The sequence below is a fragment of the Dendrobates tinctorius genome, unplaced genomic scaffold (genome assembly GCF_039654945.1).
Source record: "Dendrobates tinctorius isolate UK_male_01 unplaced genomic scaffold, ASM3965494v1 ptg000020l, whole genome shotgun sequence".
Lineage (NCBI taxonomy): Eukaryota > Metazoa > Chordata > Amphibia > Anura > Dendrobatidae > Dendrobates > Dendrobates tinctorius.
Genome location: NW_027361688.1, coordinates 11,868,542 through 11,889,185, shown reverse-complemented (window position 1 = coordinate 11,889,185; position 20,644 = coordinate 11,868,542). Strand labels below are relative to the sequence as shown.

General features: G+C 41.2%; 1 protein-coding gene across 8 annotated transcripts in view; it reads left to right on the top strand.

Moving 5' to 3' along the window:
• Window positions 1–20,644, top strand: part of ARHGAP8 (Rho GTPase activating protein 8) — a 160,842-nt gene that overhangs the window by 74,637 nt on the left and 65,561 nt on the right. For 7 of the 8 annotated variants that reach the window (XM_073567682.1, XM_073567681.1, XM_073567678.1 and 4 more), the window contains 6 exons: window positions 2,579–2,627; window positions 2,894–2,951; window positions 4,049–4,140; window positions 6,299–6,439; window positions 10,205–10,343; window positions 14,581–15,258. In XM_073567682.1, coding sequence (XP_073423783.1) covers window positions 2,915–2,951; window positions 4,049–4,140; window positions 6,299–6,439; window positions 10,205–10,343; window positions 14,581–15,134 — 963 coding nt within the window. In that variant the 5' untranslated portion in view covers window positions 2,579–2,627; window positions 2,894–2,914 and the 3' untranslated portion in view covers window positions 15,135–15,258. Of the gene's footprint in view, window positions 1–2,578; window positions 2,628–2,893; window positions 2,952–4,048; window positions 4,141–6,298; window positions 6,440–10,204; window positions 10,344–14,580; window positions 15,259–20,644 lie in introns of those variants that run through there. The other variant, XM_073567684.1, reaches the window with a different exon arrangement.

Here is a 20,644-nt window from a genome sequence, read left to right as displayed (position 1 = left end):
TGATCTTCCTCCTTCCCCTTTAGAGTGGAGAATACGGGAAAACCCTCCTAGATGCCAACTGGTGGTCAAAAGCTTGACCCATAATTTTTTTACTAGGCTTGTTTTGTTATGACAGGCTGTAACTAATTTTGTGATTATTTTTCGTTTTGCCGTTGGGTTTCTTTTGGAGGAATTAGCTGACCCTCGTTATCTCAGTGGTGAAAGAAAATCTACGTAATTGCTGCTCCCCAGTGTAATTATTCCTTAATTGAAACAGTTTAATTTAATGGAGCAAATGTTCGTTGCCTCTTCTTCCTAGTTTTTTATTAAGCAGACAGGATTGGCTATAAATCTATAATCGTCTTCATCACAAGGGCCATTGGTTATACGACCATTCCACAGGTTAATAGGATGTGGCGACATAAACATCTAAAGCTTTAGAGGGCCATTACATAAAAATTGTCACGGATGGGTTCACTTTGTTCCTCTACGACAAACAATAAATCTAGCATAAACAGGAAGCCTTACCGGAGGGTCACATATTTTACAAGACAAGAATCTTTTATTTAATTTATTAAGAGCAAATGGATTGAATCAACTGTAACAATATAATATATAAATACAACGTGCTGTACTTTTAAAGGGGTTTTCCTTGGATTTTAATATTGGATAGGACAGAGATAAGTCATAAATAAGAGATCAGCGATGGGCTGTCTCACGACAAAATCACTGATCGGTTGATCGAAGAGTCACAACTCACTGGAGGTGCAACAGCACCGTACATGGCTGAGTGGCCGTTAATGACCTTGCATCATTCATGGTCACTTCATGATGTATGGAGCTGTACCACCTCGGCTTCACCACGTCATCTTCGATGAAGTGATCAATAGAGTTGCCAGAAGTTGGACCTTCAGGGATCTAACATTGATAATTAATCCTATGAAGCAGTCCAAAAACTTAGGTGCATTGGCTACCAGTCTCCTACGATTGGTCATTTAAGCTTCTAAAAAGAGCATATCATAGGTTGTCTTTGATCCAAAGGTAGCCAGACAGCTTAGATACAGTGGACAATGCAAATTAGCACCTATTCTTCCCCATGAGTTGGAAGAGGAACACGAGAAGGGCAACATGCCGGACTCATTCCTCCAACATCTTCCATGGGGGAAGAGTCAATAGTTGACCAGTTCGACTCGAATCAGTGGCTTTGGCTGACTTTCGACTAATGCGTATGACCACGTACAGAAAGACTTTAAGACTTGGGTCCAATGTGGACCTCTTTGTGGCTGTTTTTGAGACTGAAATGAACATCCTCCAGGTCATAAGTTTAATCTGTGTAAGGTTTACCAAAAACAAGAGTAAATCCTAATAGTGTGGAGCAGTAAAACCCTTTCATTCAGATAGCCATTTGATTGCCCCCTCAGGTAGATGTTTGAAGTGTTTTCCGAATACTTCATCCACCATTTTCAATCAACCATTGACAGGAGCCCATAAATTTCTTTCTTCGAAGTACTTGGTTCAGTGTTCCCATAATTCTAACCTAAAGACAACACTTAATTGGGTAATAAAACATTTCATGGTTTATGTTATTTCGGCATTTTGAAGAGTCCCCCGGAGTCAAGTTTTCTGGTATTCGATCATTGGTGTGATTACTTTTTTTCATTTACTTTTTTTATTTGCTGCTGTTTCATCGACATTACCAAATTTCTGCTCATAAAAAGAAGACTGTACGTGATATTATTATGTGATGATTTTCCCCATGTTGTACTTTTTCATGGTTCCAGGACAGGTTTGAGTTTGCCTCCATATTTTGATGGCTTTAATGGTAAACCAATGGTTTATTACTATTCCTTTGATTAAAGTAGATCAGGTTCCCTCTCTCATTTGGAAATCTTTTTTCGTCGAGAAATCAGTAGGTTCCTCAACTCAAAAACCTTCACCGATAACTTCTTCTGACATGAGTACATGATCTTGAGGCAACATTTTTGTCTTGTTTTTGTTCCTTTTTGTTCTGTGTGGTTTAAAATACTTAAAAATTTCATATGTAGTACTTGGGTACAATTTTGTATTTGTGGTTACCAACGAAAAGGTCTTAGGAACCTTTCTTAGAACACCTCCCACGGTCTCATCAAAAACCACAAGTCCATACCGTATGTAGGTTCTTTTGTAGATTTTTAGTGTCTGCTTTTGGTTAGACCTCACATGAAGTCTTATTTTCTCTACATTTCCTTAGTAGTTAGATACAAGTCAGTGTTCACTGTTATCATCTTTGGAGTTTCGAGAGAATTTGACCATTGAGGTAGTGTAGGTCCTTTTTTGGAATATCCAAAGGACTCAGTTGTCGATGGTCTTCCGTAGAGGTTTCTTTAGTTTTTGCTTGGCAATACCATAGACTTTAAAAGGAGCATGGTCTTGTGGCTGAATGAAATTGGAGTCTGGGGGTGGTCCCTTATTCTGTTGATCTGGGCGGGTCCTACCGGTCAAACCACTACCGATCAGGCATCTTAATGTGATCTTCTCCAACAAAAGTTTCCGAAGAGATTATTTCCAAAGTATAGAAAATATCAAAGTATTTATTTTTCCCACTTTTTTTTTGTTACAGGCAGCTGTTAAAAACTGAATTGGGCTCGTTTTTCACAGAATACCTTCAGGTACGTTCACTTATATTTCCCTTCTCCGGCGTAAATAATAGATGTGAGAGGGAAAGAGGATGTCACATATCACATAAAGCGAGAATTATTTTGCAGTTTTAGTATGAAAACATCACAGCTACTTTTCTCAGCGCGCTGCGTTGTTAGTTTTCTCGCCATCCAGTTAAAATCTGCATCTTGCATTATTAATGCTTTAGGCCGGCAGACGGAGGTTGAGACGGTAATCGTGTTAGATTCTGATTTTGTTCTTACTATTCACTCTTCAGAATCAGCTTCTAACTAAGGGGATGGTGATCCTGCGAGACAAGATACGCTTTTATGAAGGTAAAACAATATGACTATTAATCTAACGAGAAAGATGAAAAGAAAAGTCTTTATGGCCACGATAAAGAGCAAATTTACTCAGAATTGTACTTGAAAGTGATTTTTCACCTTTATTTTACAGAAATTTTCTAATATTCCTCTTATTAACCATTTCACCTTGCATTGACCTTGGATATGCCAACAATCCACTTTGTTTCGGCCAGGGTATTTAGACCCAGGGCTCATGGTAGCAGTAGTTGTTAATACCAGTTTTGTCAAGTCTTCTATGATCTCTTATATAAGAGCAGCATGTTTTAGAGGGGGAGACGCTGAGCTCGGGGATATATCATTTTATATGATTTGGTTCAGTATTTTTGTAAGACAAGGTGTTCATTAAAAAATAAAGCCTGTGAGTCCTTCTTCTTCCCGCCCACTCCCAATCATTGGCAGCTGTAAAAAAAGAGCCAATAAGCAGTGTGAGGGCGTGGTCAGCAGGACTCAAAGGCTTTTTTATGAATCCTGCATTTCTGCAGCTTTTTATACAAAAGTAATGAACCAAATCATAGAAAATTATATATCCCCGAGCTCAGTTTCTCCTTCTCTATTCTAAGCTGCCCTTAGATAGGGTAACATAGGAGATCTGAGTCAATTTGCTCTAAAAACATTTGCTCCTCTTTTTTTTATTTCTTTTTCAAACAATTGTAAAATCCCTTAAAATAAGACTTTGCTTTTCAAATACCACCAGAGCCAATATCTACATAGAGTTTGTAAATTCCATGAAATTACTTCCCACTAAATAATTCTTGTTCAAAAACCTGCTAATTTGTCTCATTTTTCTCCATATATCTATTTAAAGGGGATGTCACGGATTAGAAAAATCATGGTTGCGTTTTATCAAAACCAGCATCACCACTGAGCATGGGTTGTGTCTGGTATTGCAACTGACATGAATTGAGCTTTTCTGCAATACCACATACAACCTATTCTCAGGGGTGGCGCTGTTTCTGAGAGAAAGTAGCCATGTTTTGTTTGTTTTTGTTTTTTTCAATCATGGACAACACTTTCAAAGTAGTACTATTACTGCGAGGCTCTGAATACTTTACTTTTGTTTATTGTAGGACAAAAACTCCTTGATTCTTTAGCGGAAACCTGGGATTTCTTCTTCAGCGATGTCCTACCCATGTTACAGGCCATCTTCTACCCTGTCCAGGTAAGAGGGTGTAGTATAAAGAAGGTGTATTAGATGTAAAAAAAAGAAATTTTGTCATGCCAATCAAAGCATAGCGAGGTTGGGGGGTAAGTGCGTACCCCATGAAATTTTCAATAATTGGCAAACATGCTGCCGACAGACAACGCTCATTGGTTGCATGTATCAGATTTTGCTGGAATTTCCTTCTCCGAGACAGACAAAATGGAGCTACTTCACTTCATTCAGTGTTTGGACACAGAAGTCCACATTTATCAAAAACATGCAAGTCATAGGAAGTTGAGTAAAACGATACCTTGATATATGTTTTATCACAGAGAAATAAACGTTTTTCTTAATATGTACATGAGACGTTAAGATCTATGGGTCGGACATAGATCTCCCCTGAGAATCTGCCTTCAGGGAGTGTTACTGTGGCGCCCCCAGGAGTATGGCCGCCACAGTGGCTTTGCCTTCCTCCAGGGAGGGTAATGCCAGGCTTGGAGGCAATGACGGGTCTCTCTCGCAGTCAATCTATGCATGCAACACAGTTCCACTCCAGGCCAGCAGGGGGAGCTCTGAACCGGAGTTCAGGGGAGGAGTGCTCTCTAAGGGCCAAGAGGAAGGAGTGGTTAGTTAGTCTGCGGAGGGTGAAGTGTGCAGACGTGTGGAAGGAGCGCTGAGATAGAGCTGAGAGGAAGAGCTCATCTCCCGTAAGAGCGCATGAACTGGAGCCTGGTCTCCACGGCTGTATGGACACTGATGGTCCTACAGCAGACACCAGAGGAGTAGAAGGCTGTAAATGCCCTACTCCCATCTAAGACTTGAGGGCACAACAGCAACACGGATAGTGAGCCAGGACTTAGGAGTGAGGAGTCCCTGGAACAGGCTACAGCTGTCTGCCATACAAGTAGAGTTCTTGGGAACATCTGACAGGAGGAACTCCAGTGTAACTCAGTACTGGAGATCCCTCAAGTAAGCACTAGGAAGGAGACTGCACAGCCCTTCTGCTGAGAGAGAATCCCTGAGCTGCTTCCAGGCTAGCCTGCTCCAGTACCATCTGTAATCAGGACCCTGGACTGCATTTACCAAGTAAAGGTACAGAAATCGCACCCCGCTGTGTCTTGTCTGCTTCCTACCTTTCCGGCACCGCTACATCCCAGTGCTGCCAACCACATCTACACTGCCCTGGGACTACAGCTTCACCTGTGGGGAGCTTTTACATCTTTGCTGCACCATACCATCAGTCCCAGCGGATCTGCATGCAGCGTCGGCTTAACACCTCCCTTGCCGAACACCACAGGTGGCGTCACAAACTATCCATCTAACTACATTCCACCATTCAATTTCCCCCCATTAATTGGGCGCCCAGGGCCACGGACCGGGTCACCGCTGCTGTGACACATCCCGCCGACACCGGCCCGGTACCGAGTGCCCCACAGCTCTGGGAGGGCGACCCATTACCAGTATGAGATATGTAGATCAGGAGAGCAGACTGTCAGTCATTACATGTCTCACACTGGTAACACCCCATTTTATTGAAAATAAGCTCTAGAGGCAGATTTTCGGGTAGATCTATGTCCCATAGATCTTTAACAGCTCATTTACATATTAAGAAAAACATGGATTTCTCTGGAATAAGACATCGGATCGCATATATCAAGGCATCATTTTATTCAGCTTCCTATGACCTGCATGCCCATATGGACGGCTTACGAGGGTTAATCTTTATGACAGGTTCCCTTTAAGCATTTACAACAATGAAGTGTCGCAATTTGTACAAAAAATTGTCTCAAGTGCAATGCTAAATGCCCCTCAGATTGTTTTGGACAACAGTTTGCACCAGAAATTTGGAGTAAAACTTTTTCAAATGTTGAAAAACTTTTCTGAAACTCAAAGTTTTGTGATTTTTGCCATTTTTGAGCCTGCTCTGTCAACTATTTTAAAATGGGTGGAGCTTAGCAGGACAGGTTATGGTCTTGCAATATTATGTTGGCACACACCTCTTAATGAATTTTTTGCATCTAACTCCAGTGCCCCCTGGATCAAGACTGGCATACCCAAAGGATAACAATAGTTTTTAATCCCTTTTTAGACCCATTATTTAGCATTTATGCTTGCTTTCAATGTACATTTTTTATTTTTATTACCATATTTATTGTGACTTGTTTCTTTGTGCTAGGGGAAGGAGCCCTCGATCCGTCAGCTGGCTTTGCTTCACTTCAGAAATATAATAACCCTAAATCTTAAACTGGACGATGCCTTATCCCGCCCACGAGCTCGTGTGCCACCCTCAATCATTCAGATGCTGCTAATACTCCAGGTACATGACTACTTTGTCAATTAAAACTAATTTGTCTATGAACTTAAAAAATGCAAAAGTGAAAAACCATTTGAACTGTGAAAAGTCATGTGGACGGTCCGCCGTCTTAGGAGACAAGGTTTTGAATCTAAAAAATGTGGTAACAGGTTCCCTTTAAATTTGACCTTTCACTTTTACTAATGTCATCACTAAACTCATTATTAACAGATCCTTCTATTTCTGATTACATTGATTTATGAAGGGTATGAGTCAGGATAACATAAGGTTTATTTTCCTTATGGTGACTAAGTCTGTATAATTGTCAGTAATGTCAAAGATGTCAACAAACTGAGATGACTGCGTGAGGCCTGAACATGAGCCCATGGCTGATTATTGTTTGGGATCACTATGTTAATAATATGACTTAATATTTAGCAATTAAATGAACATGGTTATGTCATGATCCATTGTGAAAGAAAAATACTGCCACCCTTGTTAGTCATGGTAACAGATAGGTTTCTGCTTATGTAAGGTTTACATACATTTTTTACCTTAACAAAGCTAAATGGTTTCATATCTCTAACCCAAAAGCATGCTGAACCTATGTTGGTTAACTATAATTACATGCTATCATGTAAGCCAATACCTTACAGATTATGAAGGAAGGGGACTGCAATGGGATCTGCGGTCACCCCTGTTTGTAACTAGGAGGGGTTCCGTCCATATAGAGCTATGTGGCTCCTATTGCAGTTGAGGAGTTGTCCGTAACTGAGATATTGATGACCTTTATTTCCATTAATTCATCAATATCTGAACACCAGGGGCCCGACACCCCTACCAGAAAGGTAATATCTTGTGTTACATGAAGTACACAGTACATGAATCAAAAACAAAACAGTTCTGTTCTAGTAGCTTTTTTTAAAGTACTGCAAGCTCAGATTACTTTCACTTTATTGGGAACTGATGTTCGGTACCCAATAAGAGCTACTACACAAGGAATGGAGCTATGGTGTTCTGGCTCTGTACAATGAGTTCTTGTAGGTATCAGTTGATTGGTTGAGGTTCTGAGTGTCTGCACTGATGTGATATTGATGATATAACTTCAGAATAAGTCATCAATGGCACAGTCCAGGACAACTCATTTCAGTACCATTCGTATATGAATCCATATGCAATTAGCTCCCCCTATTGGTGACTGCATGCAGATAGAATTATGCAATTTGTCAAAACGGAAAATAAGAGCTTCATTATACCGATATAAAGTAATTGAGATCAGAATTCTAGACAAAAATAAAAAAAAAACAACAGAATATTGGTCATTTAGTTGAAGTGTAGCATATTTTGCAGAGTTCTCAGTGAGGGTTTCGGTCCCATTTTGAGTTTTTAGCTTTGGGCCCCTGTGATTTTTATGTATTCCTCTATTGGTACCTTTTGGCAAGCGATCACAGAAACTTTTACATTGCAACTGTGTCCATTGAGACCACTAAGTAGATGAGTATGTAATGCTTTCCTAAAATATTTCTGAGGATAGAAATAGAGAACGGCTGTAGATTTTCTTAATACATTTACTGTTCCTAAAAGGAAATATAAATCATTAATTTCCAGGAAGAGACCTAGAGAAGTATATACAGAGCCGAACTGTTACATAAAACCCTCCTGTTACCAGTCACGTGTGCATGTTCTGGAATTTAATGGATCCCATGTGTGGGGACGGATCCAAAGTAAGGAGGTTTTACGTTACAAAAGAGAGTGAGGTCCAAAAAAGGGTCTTTGATGATATGCATAGTCCCATAGTGTTCCTTAGCCAAAAACATCTCTAGAATGTGGTCCACTCTACAATTTCTCCCCCTAACCATGTACTTTTACTGGTATACATGAGTAATCCCTTATGTTCTGTGCTAAAAAAAAAAAAAAAAGTTAATGTTTACAACACTGCAGGGTTACATGCACACAGTCTGTATATTTGCACACATTGTCCATATAGTATCTCATTTTATAACTGTTGGCACACCATGCTTCCATATGGCGCAATATTACAGCCATTTCTGCAGAATGTTACTCATTAGGAAAAAAGCTGTAATACAGCTCTAAAGAAGACTACCAACTAAATGTATGTTATCATTGAGCTCCGATACAAACAAAAACTGATATGAGTATATATAGTGGTGTGGAATATGTGGACACTATCTGAAGAACCAAGAAATTATTAATTGTTGGTCATGTTTGTTTCTATAAATATGTTTAACAATAAAGAGAAGTAACTAATATGTTGGGTGCTTGAAACATACTTTGGGAACCGCCATGGGTTCCAGCACAAACCCAACCAATGATTTTCTATCTTGATTGGTCTAAGCAGCAAATATATGCAGTATATTTTTTTATCTATTGTATAGGTCTATAATAACCACCTTACCTATACATTTGATTCATTAGTGACAACATATTTACGTCTTAAAGATAATGTTCACATATTGAGAAAATGTGGTCCACGGTGGCAACTGTGGTCCATAACTCTCAAAAAATATAAAAATGTGCAATATGCTTACCCAAAGTTGAAGAATTGGAGTGTGGTGTATCAGCAGGGAGCATGACCAACACATTTGGACAGATTTATAATACAAGAAAATGTTGCAAATTTTGGAGCACATATTCACCCGCTCAAAGGAGTTGTGGATTTAATTTTCTGACTTTAGGACAGTCTAAGACGCTGATTCATCAAGGCCAAAATGTCGGTCTTTATGAAAAGGAATGTTGGAGTCAGACGCTCCCGCTTCATTAAGCAGCGCATGCCAATTAATAAATCCGGCATGTTTGAAATGTGACGTGCGCCTCACCACAAGTCTTACTCCAGTTTGTGGCATAAAGTACACCATTGCTTGCCATGAATTTGATGAACTGGGGCCGCCTCGTTCCGTCGCGCCCCTTGGTCCTCCCACTTTGTTAGAGTTGGACGAAAATGGCGTGAAAATGTCAAAATGTGGCAAATTTTGTGTTGCTCCAAATTTTTTCCAACTTTCAAAGCTTTTTATGCCATAATTCTGGCATAAAACCTCAGATGAATGGAGAGTCTAAACCTTTAGGAAGCAGCGCGCAATATAGCCCAATTTACTCCAGTGTATTTATTTCTTCAGATTGGCGTACAAAATGCCAGTCATTACAGTTTTGCCCGATGTCTCATAGACTCAAAGAGAGTTCAGTTAAAGCGATATTTCCCAAAAAGTTGTCACCTATCCGCAGGTAGATCAATGGGTGTCTGCCCACTGAGTGGTAATGCCCTGTTACTGCGCCATTCAAAAGGGGCATTTCAGAGCCCCTTTTTTGGGGATCCGCCCGTTGTCACCTATCATTTGGAAATAACGCTTTTTATGGTCTTTACTTTTTCGTTATAGACGAATCCAAAGCTGTAAACTGTAATCGCTGTAATGGAAAAGTACTGTAACTTTTTTTTTTCCTATTGACCCCCTCTTAATTACACAGCAATCACAAGGAAGGATTACCATAGAAATAGCTTCTGAATTAGCCGGGGATTTTATTTAAGCACTGCAGTATTTTGAAAGCAGAAGGATCAGACATTTATTGCATAGTATTTTTCGTCATTTCTCGAACCAGTGGTGTATACAGTATAGTCCAAAGCCCCATGACAGTTCTTCCTGTTCTAAGTTTTATCCAGTTTTATCATAGGGACATTGATAATTGCATTTGTGTATCCAGGCATATGAAGATTAGAAAATTAGTGCGGCTGGTGCGTCTGAAAACTATGCACTGACTGTTCTCTTTGCTTTACAGGGTGTCCATGAATCTAAGGGTGTGTCGGAGGAATATCTGAACCTGGAATCACTGATTCAGAAGGTGGTCTCTCCATACCTTGGCACATACGGGTTGTATTCTAGCGACGCTCCATTCACACACTCCTCCTGTCTCTTGGGTATGAGTCAATTTTGTACTTACGCACTGACATACAATTCAGCAGAATCTCCTTCTAGTGTATGAGAGGTCAACCCTCCATAATCAATGAGTGGCTGGCTTTGATTAATTCTTTAACTTGGCATTTGCTGCCACCAAGTGGCCAATTTGGGTAGTGACACACACACAAACACAGTATACAGTACATATATGTATATATATATATATATATATATATATAAAAATATATAAATATACATATATTTATTTTTAAATTATGTTTTTTATTTATATAAATATCTTTTGTTTAATTATCTTTCCTATTTATTTGTATTTCTATATATATATTTATATTTATTTTTTATATACTGTATATATTTATTTATTTATATTTATTTATTTTTTAATTATATATATATTATCTGAAGAGCCCGGCGCTGCCCGGGCATAGTAACTAACTGTGGTTAGTTATAGCAAATTATAATTATCCTCCATCCCATAGTCCAGTGCCCATATACCCATCACACATCCTCCATCCCATAGTCAACCATTATAACATCATAATCAGCGGCGGGGCTTGCAACCTGCGATGACATCAGCGTCGCCATGGCAACCATTATGACATCATAATGAAGGGCGGGACTTGACACACTTTTTCCCCATTATGTAGATAGGGGCAAAATTGTTTGGTGAATTGGAACGCGCGGGGTTACAATTTCGCCTCACAACATAGCCTAGGACACTCTCAGGGTCCAGACGTGTGACTGTGCCAAATTTTGTGGCTGTAGCTGCGACGGTGCGGATTCCAATCCCGGACATACATACATACACACACTTGAGCTATATATATTAGATATATATACAGTATTACTCTATTTTTTAATTATCTTTTTTATTTATTTTTATATATATATTTATTGGTTAATTATCTTTTATTTATATATATATATATATATATATATATATATATATATATATATATATATATATATAATATATAAAGCTCAAGTGTGTGTGTGTATGTATGTATGTCCGGGATTGGCATCCGCACCGTCGCAGCTACAGCCACAAAATTTGGCAGTCACACGTCTGGACCCCGAGAGTGTCCTAGGCTATGTTGTGAGGCAAAATTGTAACCCCGCGCGTTCCAATTCACCAAACAATTTTACCCCTATCTACATAATGGGGAAAAAGTGTGTGTGTATCAAGCACCGCCCCTCATTATGATGTCACAATTGTTGCCATGGTGACACTGATTCATCATAGGTTGCAATGGTGACGGTTATGTCATAACGGTTGCCATGGTGATGATGATGTCATAATGGGTATATGGGCATGGGACTATGAGATGGAGGATGTGTGATGGGTATATGGGCAAGGGACTATAGGATGGTGGATATGTATGATGGGTATATGGGCACCGGACTATGGGATGGAGGATATGTGTGATGGGTATATGGGCACGGGACTATAGGATGGAGGATATGTATGATGGGTATATGGGCACGGGACTATGGGATGGAGGATGTGTGATGGGTATATGGGCACGGGACTATGGGATGGAGGATGTGTGATGGGTATATGGGCACGGGACTATAGGATGGAGGATATGTATGATGGGTATATGGGCATGGGACTATGGGATGGAGGATATGTATGATGGGTATATGGGCACGGGACTATGGGATGGAGGATATGTATGATGGGTATATGGGCACGGGACTATGGGATGGAGGATGTGTGATGGGTATATGGGCACGGGACTATAGGATGGTGGATATGTATGATGGGTATATGGGCACGGGACTATGGGATGGAGGATGTGTGATGGGTATAAGGGCACGGGACTATAGGATGGAGGATATGTATGATGGGTATATGGGCACGGGACTATGGGATGGAGGATATGTATGATGTGTATATGGGCACGGGACTATAGGATGGAGGATATGTATGATGGGTATATAGGGATGGGACTATGGGATGGAGGATATGTATGATGGGTATATGGGCACGGGACTATGGGATGGAGGATGTGTGATGGGTATATGGGCACGGGACTATAGGATGGTGGATATGTATGATGGGTATATGGGCACGGGACTATGGGATGGAGGATGTGTGATGGGTGTATGGGCATGGGACTATGAGATGAATGATGTGTGATGGGTATATGGGCATGGGACTATGAGATGAATATGTATGATGGGTATATGGGCATGGGACTATGGGATGGAGGATAATTATAATTTGCTATAACTAACCACAGTTAGTTACTATGCCCGGGCAGCGCCGGGCTCTTCAGCTAGTATATATCTATATATATAAACGCCTTATCGTGGCAGTCTGTAATCGAAATCGCGGGTAGCTGATTGGTCGCGGCCGCCAGGCCGCAACCAATCAGTGACAGGCGCAGCTGTTTGTAACGGTAAGCTGCGCCTGCCGCTGATTGGTCGCGGCCTGGCGGCCACGACCAATCAGCGGCAGGCGCAGGCCTTAATCTGTAAAAAAGACCGCTGATGATGTCACTCTCACGAGAGCGAGAAAGAAGACCGACGTCATCAGCGGTCTAAGCCGCAAAGCATTACTGGGAACACGAGGCCGGGCGCGTGGAAAGAAGACAGGAGGCCATCGGAAGGTGAGAATAACTTTTTTTACTTTTTAATATTATTTTTGTACAGGGCCGCGGCAGTGATTGGTCGTGGCTACAGGGCCGCGTTGCTGATTGGTCACGGCTACACGGAAAGGGGGGTGAGGGGACCATGCATACCAGGATTGGGGGGTGAGGGGACCATGCATACCAAGAAAGGGGGGTGAGGGAACCATGCATACCAGGACTGGGGGGTGAGGGGACCATCCATACCCCAAAAGGAGGATAAGAGGACCATGCATACCAGGATTGGGGGGTGAGGGGACCATGCATATCAGAAAAGGGGGGTGAGCAGACCATGCATACCAGGATTGGGGGGTGAGAGGAGCATGCATACCAGCAAAGGGGGGTGAGGGGACCATGCATACCAAGAAAGGAGGATGAGGGGACCATGCATACTAGGATAGGGGGGTGAGGGGACCATGCATCAGGATTGGGGGGTGAGAGGACCATGCATACCAGGATTGGGGGGTGAGGGGACCATGCATATCAGGAAAGGGGGGTTAGCAGACCATGCATACCAGGATTGGGAGGTGAGAGGAGCATGCGTACCAGCAAAGGGGGGTGAGGGGACCATGCATACCAAGAAAGGGGGATGAGGGGATCATGCATACCAGGATAGGGGGGGTGAGGGGACCATGCATCAGGATTGGGGGGTGAGAGGACCATGCATACCAGGATTGGGGGGTGAGGGGACCATGCATACCCTGAAAGGGGGGTAAGAGGACCATGCATACCAGGATTGGGGGGTGAGAGGACCATGCATATCAGGATTGGGGGGTGAGGGGACCATGCATATCAGGATTGGGGGGTGAGAGAACCATACATATCAGGATTGGGGGTGCATTATTGCATTATTATTAAGTCTTCAAAAATAAACTGCATATATATTCATATATTCTAGAATACCCGATGCGTTAGAATCGGGCCACTATCTAATATATATATATATACACACACACACACACACACTTTTTTCCGCAATGTATCTAAATAAAAATAAAAAAGTGAAGCAACTCCTCTACCATTTTGTGTATACAGCTCCTGTGTAGACCTATATGACTTGATGTATATGACTATATAAAATGGTTAAAGTGTTTGTAGGAAGATGGAGTAGTATATGACTTCAGGATCAGACTGTTGAACCTTGGAGGCACATAGCCTAGGAGCTGTATACAGAGAACAGTTGGACATTTTTAATTAAAACTATATGAAATTGGAATGTCTGGTGAAAATACGTAATCACCAATTCAATAGCTAGTTAATAAGTTGTATATCGGTGGGGGTCCGACCACTGAGAGTCATACCAATTGGCAGAATGGGGCAATCATTGCTCCAATCTCTCCCTATGAGGAATGTCGAGCGCTGCTCTCAGATTGTTCCGGCACCAAAGCGAATGAATGAAGCGTTGATCCCGACCTGCTTCTCCAATTTGTTTTATTGGCCAAAAGTTCCGTGGCGGGGATTAATATTCTCCAGTCTGCCGATCAGTGCAGGTCCCATCAATCAGACCCCCACCGATCCCATCCTGTCCATGAGTGAGAAATTGTTTTCACAAGTTCTCATGTGGTTGTAGAATTGACCATTTGATGTTGTATGATCTTCACAGAAAAACGCATATTCAGACGTTGTCCCAAATCTGGTGAGATGATCACGAAAAATCCAGTAGTGAGATCCAAGAGCTACAACAATCCATTGCTGACACCGGTGGCGGAGTATGAAATGGAAAACCTGTCAAACAATGGGACTGGAATCAGAAGACACTCAGTATCTGAGATGACTTCACTTCTCGAAATGCAGGGATACTCCAACCTGACCAACCTGACCACCATCCTGGATTCTAGCTCCAAGCTCTCAATGTCCACCACCAAACCACAACCCACGGGTGAGCTGGAGCTTACTGCCATGGGCAACGGACAGTTTCCATCAATGCACAACAACAGTGAACCTCAACAAGGACTGTACCACAGCCAGAGCTCCCGTGAGGACTTGTCCAGAGACTCTACCATGATTCCTGCCCCATCTTCCAGTCCAGAGACCATTGTTGACCAGATTTTAGAATCCATAGACTCTGACTCTGAAGGAATTTTCATTGATTTCGGAAGAGGTTGTGCCAAATCTTCAGGATACACCATGGATGTTGGGCGGCAAAGCCTTGTATGATTACCTTACTTTTTTGTTTCGTGTTTTCTTTTTACTTTGGGCCTTCTATGGGATTTAGGTTTCCATTGAGCCTTGATTTCTAAATTTTGGGGGATTCCAATTAAATGTATGATGAATTTCTGAATCAGTTTTGGTTAATGAATGTCTCGGTATAAGAAATGAGTGAATACATATGGTGATGGATCTTCTAGATTTACAAAACAGAAAGTGGAATCTATCAGTTTTCGAGAACAGATAGTAAGAACGCCAAGATTCCAAATATAGGAAGTAGAAACTCTCAAAACGGAAAGTGAAAAGTACCAGATTCACAAAACAGGAAGTAGGAATTATCAGATTCGCAAAACAGGAAGTAGAATCTTCAAGGTTAAAAAAGCATGAGTAGAAAATGTTAGATGCACACAATAGGAAAATGAATCTACCAGACACACAACATAAAAAAAGAAAGAAATTACACTAGGTTCACAAAACCAGAAGTAGAAATTCCTCAATACGCAAAACAGGAAGTGAAACCTACCAAATTCACAAAACAGGAAGTAGAAGCCACTAGATTAACGTAACAGGAATACCCAGATTCCCAAAACAAAAAGTATAAACTCCCCCAAAATAGAAAACAAAATCTACCTGATTCATAGAACAATAGGAACTCCTAAGATTTACAAAATAGGAAGTAGAAATTTCCAAAACAGGAAGTGAAACCACTAGATTAACGTAACAGAAATACCCAGATTAGACAAAAAAGTATAAACACCCAAAACAAAAAGAAAAATCTACCCGATTCACAAAACAAGAAATGGGAACTCAAAGATTTATATAATAGGAAGTAGGAATTCCCAAAATAGGAAGTGAAACATACCAGATTCACAAAACAGTAAGTAGGAACTCTTAAGATTCAAAAAAATGGGAAGTAGAAGTTCCAAGATTCACAAAACAAGAGTAGACTCTCCTAGATTTACAAAATAGGAAGAGGAATCCACCAGAGTCAGAAACTAAAAAGTAGAAAATTCACGTTAGATTCACAAAACAAGAAGTACGGTAGAAATTTTCTAATTCATAAAGCATGAAGTGAAAGCTACCATGTGCACAGAACAGGAAGTGGAAACCATTAAGATTAACGAAAAATGAAGTAGAAATTCCCAGATTCACAAAACAGGAAGTAGAAACTCCAAGATTTAAAAAAAATAGGAAGTAAAAACTGTCAAAACAGGAAGTGGAATCATCTACCAGATTCACAAGAATTAGAAACTCGAAAATTTGCAAAACAGGAAGTGGACTTTACCGGATCCACAAAACAGGAAGTAGAAACAACAAAAGTCACAAAACAGGGAGTGAAAATATGGAGTATTTGGTGAGGACAGATCCCCTCTAGAAGCCACAGAAGAAGGTCAGACTAGGCCTGGCTATCTATTATACGATAATAAATGACCAGTAATCAGCTGATTATCAGGCTTACCCTTTAAAAAGCCTAAACTATATAATAACTGCGCATACATCATATAGTTTAATTATGCAAATCAGTTATTCCCCCTGCTTCTTTATTCATGTAACGCCTTCTCATTGTGTTCTTCAGAGTCTTGAGATTCACGTTGCCCAGAAATGACTTGACTTCCTGTCTGGGTGACCACCATTTGAATGCATGTAGTTATGTAGGTTGAAATGGTCACAGGAATTTCTAGCTGCTATGCAGGAGACTGTCGCTCTGTGCTGCACTGACCTGGTTTAGATCCTTGGTTACTGAGAAGATGATGTAGCTCACCTTTCATAGCAGTTTAACAAATTGTTCGGTTGTTGTAAAAAAAAGTGCCCAAATGTAAAAAAAAAACATAGATAAGCCACTGCCCGAAAAGTCATATAACTCCCGAAAAGCCAATCAATGTCATAGAAACATTCTTCAGACAGCTGTCTAAAGTGTATGAGCAGCTTAAAGGGGTTATCCAGCCCATCTCACTTATAAATCAGCAGTTGCTGATGTGACATCCATTGCCCACTCATTAGGTCTTGTGCACACCTGGCTGGTATTATACTGTATGTGTCCATGATACCTGATCTTTGCTCAAAAATAGAAAATAGAGATCTTGCCATCTTCACATCGGCCACTGGTGCAGATTTAGACGCTAATTTATTGTTTTCAGGAAATGCACATGTACATTAGCAACAATGAACAGACTCCTCCCCTATCTTTTTTCTTGAAGCCTCTAATGAGCGTGTGCAAAGGTCATTATGAAAGAAGGAAAAGATCAGCTGTGACATGAGAGGCAGGATTACAATGGCTGATAACATCTCCATACACACCTGATAACACACAATCCACCAATCTCAATCGGCGATGTCACAGCTCACCTCCTCCTCCTTCCTTCACAATGTCCTTAGCACACCCTCATTAAATGAGTCAATGCAAAAGATAATATCTGAGTCCATTGCTAATATATATGTGTATAGAGGTGTTACCTGCAGTTGAAAGCCTGTCTGTGATGATAATGAGACTGCTGAAAAGTGTAAGTGTAATAAAAGCCCTAGTGGGCAGTGTGAAAATTGCAAGATTTCTAATTTGAAATTTTAATTAGGTTTTTGATACAGAAATAATAAAAACAAAAGTGCCACAATGGGTGGGACTGATGCTGGTTGTAAATTCTAATGTTTGGAGATGGATTGTTCTATGTTGGATGCAGAGTTGAGAATTTTTGTATTTCTCATTTCTTTTATTTAGTCATCTGAAATGACCGAACTGACAAATCAGCAGAAAGCGGTCGTACAGACACAGACTTTAATCCTCGGAGGGATTTTCAGACAAAGCTTTCTCTGCGATTGCAAAAAAAAAAGCTAGCAGCGTGATGTTTGTGGCCGTGAAGTGCGCAATCCACCAGCTGGGGGCAGATTGTGATTTCAGCGGAGGAGCGAGAGCCGCTCTGTGCCGGCGGCTGATATCTCACGGCAAAAGCTTCATTATACATAGGGCAAGGAGACGGGTCAGACACTTCAGCACCGCCGCTCCGCTAATGGCCTGAGAGCGAGCGGCCCGCCGTCCACAGTGGCTAACACCGGGTCATCCGGTGCCGTAATAATGGAGGGAAGCGCTAATGAGGGGTTATCAAGCATTCAGAATTCTCAGAAGCCATATCTAAACATCCAAAGTCTTATGCTCCAGATTACAGCTTACTGTGCCCGACTATCAGAATATTAATGGATAAGTATGTGCCCCCTCCATCCCACCTCCTGGAGCTTTACTGACCTCACATCCTACATCCATAAACATTAATATCTACATATAACATCTCCTGCTCTTCTGGGGAGGATTTCTACAAGATTTTGGAGGCGTCTATGTGAAATTTTGCCCCTTCATCCAGTAGAGAATCTGTGAGGTCAAAATCTGATGTTGGGGAGAGGCCGGGATCACAATCTCCATTTTAGGTGTTGGATGGGGTTGATGTCATGTTCTGCCACCAAACTCTCCCCAACCGTGTTTTTATGGACCTTGTGCACTCGACACAGTCATGTGGAACAGGAAAGGACCTTCCCCAAATTATTGCCACAAAACTGGAAGCTTTACTTTCCATTGTTACTGGAAATGAGGGCCCAAGGCTGACCCCTGAAAAACAAGCCTATAGCATTACAGGGGGCACAATGCAGTCAGGTAGGTAACGTTCTCCTGGCTTTCACCAAACCCAGATTCGTCCATCAGACGCCATATAGAGAAGTGTGATCCGTCACTATGCAGAACACATTTCCTCCAGGGTCCAGTGGTGATGGCTTTTCACCACTCCATCCGACGCTCGACATGGTGTTTGGTGATGTACGACTGCATGGAGCTGCTCTACCTTTAAGCCTTAGACGATTGTAAAATTTTCCTCCCCTTTAACCACAATGCACCATAAAGCCCCAGGGTACAATGTAATTTTCTTTCCCATCAAAAATCAGCAGAAATTGTATTCACCTGCAGCACCTCCGCAGGTGAAATGAGGTATTACACAATTTTCTTCTAAATCAATGCACTGTTTATGTAAAGCATAGCCATGTCAGGTCCTCCAGAGCAGGAGCTACTTTCGGTGTGTTTTTCATCCTTGGGGTTCGTAACTTGCTGGAGATATGTGAAAGTTTGTAACTTTGGCAACTATTTTAGACTTAGTTTGACTCCATTGCTTTCTTCTCAACTACCCTTACACAAATAACAGACTATGGACACCCCCTTAAATTTAATGACCTTCGTCATTGGCACCAAGGAGAGGGAGAAAAACTAAAGTGGGCAGACAGCCATCAATGATCAGACATTATACCCATATTGTAGCAGACGCCTCACGCACTCTTACGCCGATTGTTTCATTGGTGACTCACTGACCTGAAATATTTGCTCAAATTAATATTTAACCATAGAAAGTGATTGACGTCCTGACACAGACGCCCCGGAATTTTGCACTGACCACTACCAGACTTTCTCTTCCCTTGTGAAAATTAGGAACTTATATAGGATCACCTGGAAAATTGTAGTGAAATGTGAAATATGAGCAGTCCTATAAATTATGGATTCCAAATCATCATAATTTCTAAACTATCAGATTTAAAAAAAAAATTTTTTGTAGAAAATTCCCCTTTAAATACGACGATCAAAGCGATCGACTGTGTGGGGAATCAGAAGCAAGTGTTTAATTTCCCTGCAGTGCCACCGCTGGAGAAAGGAAGTATTACACAGCTCTCATTTAAATCCAGGAACTGGATGTTTAATGTATGGACTTGTCGAGTCCTCCAGGGCAAGAAATGCTCGTTATAGCTGCTGTTCACACTGACAAATAGATCTTACTTGGATTATTAGAGAATATTCTGGTAGAGTGTTGGGAAATTGAGTTTTCTAAAGCAGCTGACCCGAGAGGAAGACGTCATGAAAAACTAATCCTGTATGTCATGATTTTCAAGCTCTCTTTTTCCCGTCTATAAATGGTAACTTGAGCTGAAATTTTCATTGGGTTCTGTAAGTCTAAATATGGCTATCAATGCTCGAAGTGACGTCTAGGTTATTATCACATTATTATCCTAATTATTATTAGGTTTCCATTAATTGATCTTGAAAACTATGAGGATAATTACGAGGGTCATCTGTCCAGGATAATCATGAATTGTACAGAGTAGGGAGAGGTTACATCTCTCGCTGTGGAGGACCTGACCTGTCCATATTATACAGATATTCCATTTAAATGGGCATTGCTGTAATACCGCATCTCTCCTGTGGGGGATCTACAGGAAAATTGAACACTTACAGCCAGGTTTCCCTACAGATCACAACTGATCACTAAGGGTTCAAAAAGAGAGACACTTTGTGAAAAGCCAAATGTCGAAGGATTCCCCTACCAAACAAGGCCTAACCAAAAAGATGAATGTTAAAGGATACCTGTCAACAGGTCAAAAGTGGCCACTAGAGATGGGCGGACACCTGGATGTTCGGGTCCGGCGGGTTTGGTCGAACAGTTACAAAAAGTTCAGGTTCGGGTACCAGAACAGTACCCAAACCCGGACCCGGGAATCCA